Source organism: Acanthisitta chloris, unplaced genomic scaffold (assembly GCF_000695815.1).
Source record: "Acanthisitta chloris isolate BGI_N310 unplaced genomic scaffold, ASM69581v1 scaffold31968, whole genome shotgun sequence".
Classification (NCBI taxonomy): domain Eukaryota; kingdom Metazoa; phylum Chordata; class Aves; order Passeriformes; family Acanthisittidae; genus Acanthisitta; species Acanthisitta chloris.
Window position 1 is genome coordinate 8545 of NW_008686978.1, and position 12008 is coordinate 20552.

Here is a 12008-nt window from a genome sequence, read left to right on the forward strand (position 1 = left end):
GGACTAATCCAACATTTGGGCATCTCACAGCTAAGTGAAATTTCTGTAAACGAGCGGCACACAATCTCTAATGTCAAGTTAAACAAAGCTAAAGCAAAATTTCAGGATTTCATGTTCATGGGAATATTGATATGCATTCTGTGTCTACAACAACTTGCAAAGTTACATATAAAAAAATATACATATGGTAACCACAGTCTAAATCTCTATAATTCACATATTTCTTAGTAAGTTCCTGAAAAGAGAAAATGCAACTGGAGCTTGCTGTCTGTTATGAACTTGTACAGACACTATGTAGAGGAAATTTATCAAAGCTGTCCAATTCTTGCTGGAAATTAGCTTCTTAATGTAAGTTATAGTTTATTTGCTATTAAATTGGTAAATACAGACAGTAAATACTAATATATAATGCAAGCTATCAACAGCTCACTCCTGCTGAGACAGTTTCACAGTATGTACAAACTTGTCACTGACAAAACTGTTCTTTGACCCATAGCTCTCAACAAGCACTCCTGACTGCCAAATACTCAACCCTATCTTAATGTAGTGTTTTCCCTCTTTACAGCTCTATTCCTGCTCCCATGTATGTCAATGGAAAATTCTTACTCCTATCAGTGGAACAGGTCTAGACAACAATGTGCTCTGAAAGTGTTACAGCATATTCAGATCTCCTCTTAGTGTGCAGAATAGTAACACATAAATAAATGCATGTCAATTACCATTTCTTCTGCAAAGCATTTTTATCTTAATCTTATTTTTTACTTTTTGAACATTGAGGTTTTAGGTCTTAGCTTTGGCAATCACTGCTTGACAGCTGAAATGTCTTAACGTCCTCATCAGGTTTTAAGCTTACATAAAAGCATATTGCCCACAAACATTTCCACACAGTATGAACTACATAGAAAGTTATTCTCCATATACTTGTTATAGCGGTTACATGGTGTTCCTATACAACTGCAATATGCTTTTTGCCTTCCATCCTATACATAGTAACATTCCAGGATAAAAGACATTCACTTAAAATGAATGTCACAACAGTATGTTCAGCCATATAGCTGCACTTTACAGCACTGGTCTCTTGGTATGCTGCCATGCTAAATAGTAGAGAAAAAAAATGGACATTGAATACTAGTTTTAAACTGGCACATAATTCTGACTGCTATGTTAAGGCAGACAGAAAGAAGTAGAGTTTCAATGAAAAATCCACAATGGACTTTTCTAGTGTTACTACCTGGGAATCTAAGAAGTTAACAGAGGCCACTGTGCAGCCAGGGTAAAGGAAAGCCCCACACGAAATACAAGCAAAAAGGAAGCAAACAGATGGAGCACACAACAGGAGAGCAGCTAGTGAAGTACAGCAAGCAGAAGATCCACATTACTGAAAAACCAAGTATTTCAGGGAGAGGCTGGTGAGTAAAGATGTTCAGTCAAGGGCTTTTCTCTTCCACCTTGTACCCAGGAACTGATTTGGGTAATACAGAACGTTTGGAACCATCTTTTCTCGGAGTAGCACTTTTGTCTCTTGTTTTTTGTCTTCCCTGAAAAGAATCCTCCTGGTTGTCTGTGGCGCAATCACCTTCAGATACATTGCCAGACGAATTGTCCTATAATAAAAATACCATAGCTATATTTTTAATTTTTTTTGGGATAGACAAGTCTTTCCTATGCCCCTTAGAGCAAACTAAGGTAAGAGAAGGATATGTCACTCCTTCTGCAAAAGCATGGGGTTTATCACAATCTAGAACACCTCTGCTTACAACATTCATCATCTATTTTTTTCTCAGGCTAAGAGATTAGCATCAGCGACAGCAGTCATGTTTTCCAGTTGGCCTTGGTACCAGAGTGGGGAGTGCAATAGTGTAATTCTTTGAACCATTTTCCATGAAGTCAGCAAGAAATCCACTACATGCAAGATGCTGTTTACAAAGTAAAGGGCAGCAGAAAGTTACAAGTGCCCTTGTCATGCATTTAAAGCACACTACCAAATAGCACTGCCTTGAATTAAACATGTAAAGGCTTTTTCTGCCACCCTCATCTACTATTTTCACCAGGAGCGATCTAAATATTTAATCTGGACTGCAGCAAAAGACTACCATCAATGACAAGACACACTTCAATATTTAATCCAGAACCAAATGACAGAATTTATGCTGCAGTTAAAGCTTTTTTTTTTTTTTTGAGGAATGAGGAGGCAAGAAGAGGGGAAGAGGTTCAAAGAGGGTGAGAGATCAATGTAAGCATAATTAAGAGCAGCAGCATAAGACTTTTCTCAGAGAAGTGTTAACAAAGGCCTCCAAAGAGCTCCAGAAGAAAGCAATATGATTAATCACATTTATCACAATAAAACCCGAGAGGCCAAATAACAATGGTGCCCTATGGTAAAAGGCACTCTGTACAAACATAATAGTAATCAGCCTGTGCCCCAGAGCCTAAAATAAAACCAGACAAAACAGACACAGGGCAAAGGGAAGAAGGAGTACAACACAGAAGCAAAGCAAATTACGTGGCAAGAAGACATGGTATGTTTCACCATCATCTTAGGGGAAGGGTTATTTAGGACAAACCTATTAAAACACTGCAGAGTAGGAAAACTGCTACCGACCTCAACAATTGGGAGGGTGATAAAGGAAAACATATAAAGCATATTGTAGGACTCACCAGGGAGATCTGACAAATGGTAGGTAGGCCAAAACTCAGAGAGGCCTGACAAGGGCCCACCTCTATTTTCAACATGTATTTTTCCTGAACAGTGTGCCTCAATCACTAGAAAATAACCCCTGCTCCCACAGCCAAACCCACTTCAAAGGAATCTGATTTTCCATTTTTGCTACACTTTTTCAACTCAAGGACTTTTTCCCTTCTGCATTCTGTCACCAAAAAAGACTTCTGAACTGCTATGAAAAAATCTAGGGACAGTCTGCTCGGTCCAGTTACTTTTCTTGACCATTAAATCAGAATGAAAGTCATTGGAAAAGGGAACTGGGAAAAAATGGTTCAAGACCAACCGAGAAAATCTGGAGTGTGATTAAAGCAAAACTTTGAGTTGACATTTAGCATGCTAACTTGTGATTTCTTCTCAAAAAATGCAAACAGACACTGTATTAACAGCTACCTCTCCCTTGTTAGCCTACAAGCTGATCCCTTCCTTTCTTCTTAAGAGTATCTTACAACAATAAATGTTTACATGGCGAAATTTAGCATTATACATACCCGCCATCAAACATGTTCATCAATCAAACTAGACACTGTTAAATGCACTTGTGATATTCTACTGCTGTTAGAACGAAGGTAAACTTTCGGAAAGGAGTTGTCACCGAATTACAAACTACACCAATTGCTCAGTTGTACTCAGCTCCTTGAGCTGCTCTTGAGCATTTAAAACACTATCAAGGTAGGTATATGAAAGCTTCCCTTAACAGTTAACAGCTAACAGTTGATTTTGTGTGCTTGCTTAAGTAGAGGGAATATGAATATCTTTTCAAAGGTGTATTGTAAGCCAAAACAATAGTGGTTTTTACTTCCTTTTTAAACTGGAATAAACTAACTGTTTCTGTACTGAGTACTTCCTCCTTCTACATCACAAAAAGAAGTTATGAGGCCATCAACACTTTTGCTTTAGTGACAGATTCAGGGGGACTTCAACAGCAAAAGATACTGTGATCTCAACTACAGTGTTCATTGCCCTCAGAAATGCTAGCAACTTCGCCCTGGGGAAAGGGGCATAATGAGGACAGGCATTGGGAAGTTTCTTCTAGATTTCTTTAAAAAAAGAAAAAAGGAAAGAAAGGGCCCAAAATTTCAAATATCTGTTCAAGTTACTTTGAAATCGGATCAAAATATATTTATAACATTGCTGGAGAGCAATGTTATAAAATAAATACTAAAAAAGATACTCCATTTTACAAATGTTATAAAGATTATACCAAGAAACTAGTGAAACTAACAGAAGTGAAAGGAAAGGATTCTTTTGTTGAAGAATACTTTTAATTTGTCTCACCGAATTCCCTTTGGTTTTCCGTTTCTCATCACCTCGCCCTTCCTCTGCGTCATCCGAATCTCCATCACTGTCCAGTGCAGGCAGCTCTGGATCCAAAGGGGGTTCATAAAGAGCTGTGTTCAATGGCAAGTAACGAAGCTCATCTGGAGAGTACCTAAAATTAAATAAACTAATTAATTAATGTATAACTTCAATGAGAAGGCCCATTAAAACATGCAGTTCTGAAAACACTGGAAACAACGAATTTCTCCTCTCAAATGTGATCCACTTTGTACTTATCTTCTTTGTAGAGCAAACATTCAAGGAACACAGAGGAGTGTATCTGCAATGTTCCAAACCTATATAATCCTAAGAGGCCATGGAACCCCTACAAATCTTTAACAAGTCCATGTTACTATGCCCAACACACCATACACTTTGTTTATAAATGTACAGTGCCTACATTGCATGTGTACAACAACTCTAATCCAGAGCACACAAACATATCCAAAGCAAAGTAAGGAAAGAATTCCATGATTACTGAAGAACAAAAAAATGCATATAAAAATATAATTTCAGAAGAATGTGAATATCTAATCACATTGCTTATCGTGAGAGACAGCTTGACATATGTAATCCACCCTCAATTAAATTAATAAAATTAACGTCCTTAAAGAATGTCCTGTAATATGCAAATTTGGGCTGGGCTGTATGAACAAACACACACTGGAATGAGCAAGGCACATGTAAATGAAGAGCTTCTCTAAAGAAAACCAAGCATGTAAAGGATGAGTACTCTGTCTCTGTTGTACAGATGGTAAGACCTGGGCAAAATCTTCAAATCAGTATGTATTTGTTCAACACCAGCATGCCACTAACAACAACGTAGTTCTGTAGACAAGTACACATTTTTCATGAAATGCAAGGATCCAGCTTGCAATGCCTTTCTCTCCCACTTACAAATCCAAGACTGAACTTGACCCCAAGACGGATCAAATTTTTTTAATGTTAAAAAAGTTTCTAGAAATTTTAAGAAAGGCAGGAAGACTCACAGGGAAAACACATGCTCACCAGACAGCATTACAGCACTTTGATATAGCAACGTTAATGTTAGCATGCTTGCAGAGCAAATAAACACACGAGAGTGGCAGTGAGAGTGAAATCAATGTCTCCTTTTCCTACAATTAATACCTGAACAGGCCAAATCTCAGCCACTGCAACACACCTGCAGAGACAGTTACTCTTGCAGTCAGTACAGTTCTGTTGGCAGAAGCTGTCACACTGTGCATCTTTGAAGACTATCAAGTGTCTCAAACATAAAATTAATTCGCAGCCTGAAATGTTTTTCATTTGCTAGATGTAGAGAAAGACATCAGTGCAACAGAACTGGCAGTTGAGATATTTTTAAAATACCTTTTGTAGTACTCCTGGAACTGTCCGGGTATGAGAGCCACCGGATAAGGACTAACCTTTGTTCTCTCTGTAGGTAAGATTTTGTATTTTCCTTGAGGCACCTGGATAATCTGCATTGTTTAATATAAAATAATGACAGGGGTTTTTTTTCCACATACAAACTATTGAGCATTCCTCACCAACTACTCCCCCAAATATCTTTAGCTAGACAGTTTTACTGAGTTGGAACAGCCACCTGAGTTGATCCATGAGAAATTCCATTCATGAAAATGCAAGAGATGCTGCTCACAAAACAGCATTAAGGATAAAATCCAATCACTAAGTATCTAGTGAAGTGAGCAAACATTAGGTAAGACTAATTTGAACAGCATTTATGCAAAATAATTTAAAAATCAAAATCTAACAACTGAAACAGTAAATATCAACTTTTGTTACTAGCATCTTGAGCATGAACTACCACTGTGGAGCCATACTGGTTGAGAATAGGAAGAACATGTCCATCTAATTATGAAGCCAGACTGTACCATAAAAGATTCCATTAATAATACAAATACATGGAAAGGAGAAGCTTACACAGACACCTTTCTTCCCTGAGAAGGAAATAAAACTGATTATCCACTATCTTGTCTCTAACACAGGTCAATACCAGAAAAATGTAAACTTTCCATAATAGACGGCCACATAATAACTTGCAGAGAAATTTTTTTCTTTACTGTCTTTATGAATGAGAACAGCATAGCTTCAAAAGGCCAGCTAATTTTTTTAAATCAGGCACAGAAGCATGAAATACGTGTAGTAGAAAAATAATGTAACAACTAATAAAAACAAGGCAGCACTCTTAGAGGACAGTTTTCTTTTCTAGTTCCGGTATTGCTCAGGCAAAGTTCTGGAGGTGTTCCAAAAAATTAGTCATTTGCATGAACAGATAAAATAGTAACAGAAGCTTCTTAGTAACCTACACATCCCTCTTGGTTTTATGCTACTACCACCAGATTAAAGACATGGTAACAAAAATACACTAAAATTTTCAGAGCTTCCCAAGACAAATATTTTCAAGTTAAAAAAGTTTTCAGATTAAATGCATCTGTGATTATTTTTAGCAGTATTACCCATTTAACAGCAAAACTGTCTAAGTTCTACATGACTGAAACAAGACTAAACAAAACTCTTGATAACAGTTAAAATGCTACCAAAACCAACTTTACTAAAACAAGCAAGGAGCTACCTATTAACACTGGTAAGAAATTTAAATCTGCCTACGTGTGTCTGTAAATCAAAATAGGCTCTTCTTTCTTCCATCCGCTCTCGGTTTAAATTGCTGTTGAATTCTGCAGCTTTCTTGGCAGCTTTTTTAATATATTCTGGAACTTTACTGGCTTCTACTTTCTGTGTGTTCTGCTGCTGCATTTGCTGGAATAAAAACAATTCTATTAATTTGCATGCAATCTCACTATCAGCTTGAGAACTCACACTTGGTCTTACAGACCTGGCTCACTTATGTGCTAGTTACTTACAGAGTACTCTTTATAATGATCTGTTATTCGCTGGCGCTCTTTCTCCTGCAGTATAACAGAATACTCAGCATGTTTGGCAGGGTATTCTTTAATCATAAGATCAATTACTTCATCGCTACGCAAAGCTGTCAGACCTAGAACAAGTAAAAGTAACAATGATGCTATCTGGCAAAAACTAACTGTAGGTTATTTATATCCCACAATGCCCAACGCAAGTTCTTGAGCAGCTGAAGACAACAACCTGCTGTGCACAATGCTTCTCTTTCTCAAATAGGAGTCAACTTGTGCTATTTAGCTTTCAAGGCTGATGAGGAGTTTGCTTGTGCCCAAGGCTCATTTCATTTCTTCCTTACAGCTACAGACCTCTTCACATTGACTCAACCACCTACTCAACACCCTGCTGAGGCAGAACATCTGGTTCTAAGCAGGGCCTGGTAAACTGTTAAGTTTCAGTTTCCATTACTGGTGAAGTGTTAGTTTCATTAACCTGAAGAATGTTAACTGAAATTACGAGGTTTACATAATGTCTCTATTACCAATCAAGGAAGAATCACTGTGAGGGCAATTCAGAGCTGCAAACTGCACACATTCCTCACTCCCAACTAAAACATTTGAAGTTCAGAAGTCAGAATGCCTCAGTTTGCAGCAACAATGCAAAACTCACCCTTTAAAGGCTCCAACACAATTATCTCTAAACACGGACAACAGAATGGAATGACTTATATGACTACCACTGGTTACAAATATAGCCTTAAAGATCGGGATACCTAACTCAGTGCACATCGCTCTATGTATGAGAATATACAAGGCAGAACATAATATTTTACTCCTTCTAATAAAATTTAAGAGACAGTTTCCTTCCAGATATTAAAAAAGAAAAAAAAGAGCTGGAAGTTGAGAAATGGTGGTGGTACATACCAGAGATTGTTAGTATATAAAATGATCTTACACTTACACAGACCCGTGATAAACAGGAAAAAATGTGTCAGACATAATTTAAACTCTAACATGCTCCAAGTCACACACATTAGTAAAGGAAGAAAAAAAATACCTCGAGCTCTTTCAAGATAAGCCTCAATAATGACATCACTCCATTTCAAGTAAATTAAAGTGCTTTAATATACACTCTAATTTCCACCATAGAAGGTGAACCATTTAAGATACACTGAAGTCTGCTGAGCTCAGACTAATGCAACCAGTCTAATGTATTTTTTAATTTGAAAAATTATGGTGGTCTTCCTTCTAGAAGGAGAAAAAAGTTCTAGAACTTAATTTACAAGATAGCAAAATCCCTCCTAAATAATTAGATAGATCCAAAATATATATTTTTAGTAATAAATCAGGAATACTGATACCTCAGGGCCAATTTAGCAGATTAATAATAAACCAGCATTTAGGTTTTCAGTCGAGAGTGATGCAATTCTTCTCTACCAAACTGAACCCCATTTTCAGCATGTCATACTTATTATACTCTAACAAGGAATCTAACAATTTATTTTCTTACCTAGTGTGCACTGAGTCTCTGTGATAACATTTAGTTCTCTGAGGTAGAGTTTCTCCTTGTGAGATAGATCTCGTCTTTCTAAATCTCCAAAGAAAACAAAACAGACCCATAAAAATTTGTGTAGTTACTCAAAATCCTCCAATGAACAGTGTCAAAAGTATTCTGACAGGCTTTTTTTTCAGGCAGCAAGAGTCTGTATTATACCACTACTCCAACAAACACGATCATTTTATAAACTGATTTTAAATTTAATAACAATATAGTGATATGGACAATTTTTGGAGTACCCAGAAGACACCTGAGTTCAGACGCAGAAATTATTATCAAGCACTGAACATACAGTCTTTTCTTTTTCTTTTAATATGCCTCTTAATAAATAAATTCCATGACTGAAGAACCAGATTTGACAATTCTGAATAATGAAAGTTGAAATATTGGAACCTCTCCAATGAATTCTTTTTCAAGGAATATTGTCACAACTGAGGAAACAAACAATATCGAAATATAGCTATAAAGTAAGAAATCACCAACAAAATACTTAAAAATTAAATTGAGGTCAGTCTTCAAAAGGTACTTTGCTGGTCTAACCCCCAAATCAGACCTGCTTACAGATTTTCAGTGGCAATACCAAAGAGTCTCATTACTTCAAAAACCACAGGATGCATTTTCAATAAGACAGTAGCAAAAAAGTTCAACATCCATAATCCCTGTTTGCTCTCACCAGGTCTTTCTGTAAACAGTTGACTCATGCTATGATCAAAGAGACACAGACTACACCCACACTGTTTAAAGACAAATATTTTTAGAAGAAAAACTTGAAAAACAAATACCTGGATATTTTCTTTTAAACGAAGTCACACCCAAATATTCACTGACTTGTTCCTGAAGCATATAGTATTCTCCTGTTTCATCTGGTGGCCATTTGTATTCTATCAAATTTTCAGCAGGGAAATAACTGTATCTAAGTGTAAGAACAATGTTAGAACAAATCAAAGAATCCTTAAGAGGAATGCTTACATTTTCAGAAATTCAGTAATTCCTATTTATATGTCACTGAGCAACAATTACGAAGTTGGACAAGCACTTTACAGCACTGCACCCTGTTAAGTCATTTCAGAGTCACTTTTTTACACCCAGCTTCACATATATTTCTCCATCTCACCATTCATCAACATTCTGAGGGACAGAAGAAAGTGGTATCTATGCTAGAGAAGAGGACACCAGGAAAAGCAACTACTACAGTGTCAAAATTCATTCAAGAAGTAAGTAACCTGTAAGCTGAGCTGCTGATTGTAAATCAGCATGTTTCGTGTAATTTTAAAATAAAATGTCTTAAAATATGCTGGGAGCAAAAGACAGTTAGCTATCCATAGGACATTGCTTTAATTCAGAAAGATATATGAAAAATATGCAAGCAAAGAAAAAAGAGCTTATACTTAAGCATACTGAACACTACAGTAAGGCTTGCAATAAAAAAGCAGGAATTGTAAAAAAACAGTATTACCCAAGGTCTTGACTAGAAGTTTCACAGCTCCGAGAACTGTCCCCTGAGCCCATACGCCGCCTTTTGGATGGCTGGCTGCCGTCATTGGAATTTTCTTCCGTGTCATCCTGAAATGAAAATGAAGATAAACATTAAAAAAAACCAAGAGCATTCAGCAGATAATGTAAACCATCAAAAATATTACAGGACAATCCACAACTTAAATATACCTGAACTCACCAGGCAGTTCACATAGCAAATTATTCTTTGCTATAAAGAACTTGCATGGCACTGGTTTCTCACCTGTTGTGTAGTACTGAACAGACAGAGCTGTGGCTCTGACCACCAAGTTCATAATTCCTATGTAAACTACCTATGGTATTTAATCACTAAGTCAGGGTAGCTCTCTAAACCAAAACCAAGTGCAGAGCAAAACCACCAAGCCCTTGCTGAGAGCTGATGCTTATAAAATCAGGGAAAATATTACCAAAAGCAACACAGGAGTTTATGGGCATACGTGAAAATAAAAGGAATGGTATACGGTTTTAAAAATAAGTTTCATTACAGCAAGTAGCAAAGACTTGACCTTTGTGAGAGAAAAAAAGTCAAAAACACAACATCGTATTGCAACAGATACAAAGCGAACAAAGCTATTACAAGGGAAGAGAATTTAACTTACAAGTATCACGAGAACTAAATAAAGAGAGTAAAGGGTGAAGAGGAGAAAAAATTGATCAAAGAGTTGTGTAATACCTAGCAGACCAGGGACTCAGTTATCTTGTGTTTTCTCTGGTTTGCTGTCCAATTACGCTATACAACTCCTACCTACATCATCAACTACTCTCACAGCATTTACTCATCAACCCTGTCTGGTCAGAATTGAGAAACAGAGAGTAGAAGTGTTAAGTGAACTGCCTATTGTATCCAGTAGTAGAGTCAAGATAGTTCTTTTAAGTAATTGACTCTCTCAAGTGGAGCAATGTGAAAGAATCATATTTCATTGCTTGTATGAAAAAGTTTAAGAAAGAAGAATTAACCTGTCAGAAATAAACGGATCAACCCCAATTACACTTACCTAATAATGACAAGAACTATTACGTCTACCTTTGCTACTATCTTTCATTCTAGTATATTTTATGTGTCGTATCACTTGAAATATCAATTTTAAAATATTCCAGCATTACTTTTGCTACATAACATTCACAATGCAATCAAGGCAGGCCAAAGGGTAAAAGCATTTGTCTCCTAGATTTTTGTTATTTTGGGTTTTTTTTCTTCTTGCTTAAGGAGAAGAATATCTTTCACACAAAAATAAAAAACAGAAAAGCAAAATTTAATGAAACTGTGTTTCAGGATGGCTGCATTAAGAAGACAATCAGGTAAGCAGCATCTCCACCTGTAATCCTAGTAATGCTACTTCCTAGTATTGCTGAGAATGACCTGTATAAACATAATAATAAATATATATTAAAGAACGTCACACCGGAGCATTTTGTGACACAGTTGTATCTCATCAGTAGTTTATCCCTACTTCCCACACAGAATATTAATGCACTCCAAACCTTTTGCACTGCTAGACAAAAGCATAAACAGGGCCAAAGCAATGCTCTGCTATGCCAAACCTACCAAGAGACTTCAAAACGTTTTTAAAAGAACAGACAGTTCGGCAGAAGTGACTCCTATCAGTTTCTCCTTTCCCTCTCTAGTTGTTATTAAATCTGGTACTGTTAAAAAACACGAGCCCCCATACCACAGGAGAAACTAACGTGCTCCATTTCCATCTTTGCTTTCTTATTTGCTTAAACCTTCAGCCAATCCAGTCACACAAACTCACAGACTAAAACACACTCGGAACTAAGTCTGTTGCAGAGGACTTAGCAGAGTCACTTAGAAATGAAAACACGTGCGCTGCAACACAAGCCATGCTGTTGTCCAACCACTGTTACTGTACCAAGGAGAAAAAACCCAAAACCAGCCCTGTGGCTTTGTTTACAGGAAAAGTCAAACACTACCAAAAAAAGTCCCTACCTCCCCCGAAAACGCATGTTTGTGTAAATCGCCTGTTAGTCCTTAGGAAATATCGTAATCCTGGAGCTGCTCCCGGGTCACCGTACAGAG

General features: G+C 37.0%; 1 protein-coding gene across 1 annotated transcript in view; it reads right to left on the reverse strand.

Moving 5' to 3' along the window:
- PHF10 (PHD finger protein 10) overlaps window positions 1-10012 on the reverse strand; it is a 15207-nt gene extending 5195 nt beyond the window's left edge. Inside the window, exons 1-8 of the mRNA XM_009080414.1 lie at window positions 9912-10012; window positions 9238-9368; window positions 8408-8491; window positions 6904-7037; window positions 6650-6799; window positions 5390-5499; window positions 3998-4151; window positions 1449-1604 (exon numbers count right to left, since the gene is read on the reverse strand). Coding sequence (XP_009078662.1) covers window positions 1449-1604; window positions 3998-4151; window positions 5390-5499; window positions 6650-6799; window positions 6904-7037; window positions 8408-8491; window positions 9238-9368; window positions 9912-9964 — 972 coding nt within the window. The 5' untranslated portion in view covers window positions 9965-10012. The remainder of the gene's footprint in view (window positions 1-1448; window positions 1605-3997; window positions 4152-5389; window positions 5500-6649; window positions 6800-6903; window positions 7038-8407; window positions 8492-9237; window positions 9369-9911) is intronic.
- Between the last annotated feature and the right edge of the window lie 1996 nt (window positions 10013-12008).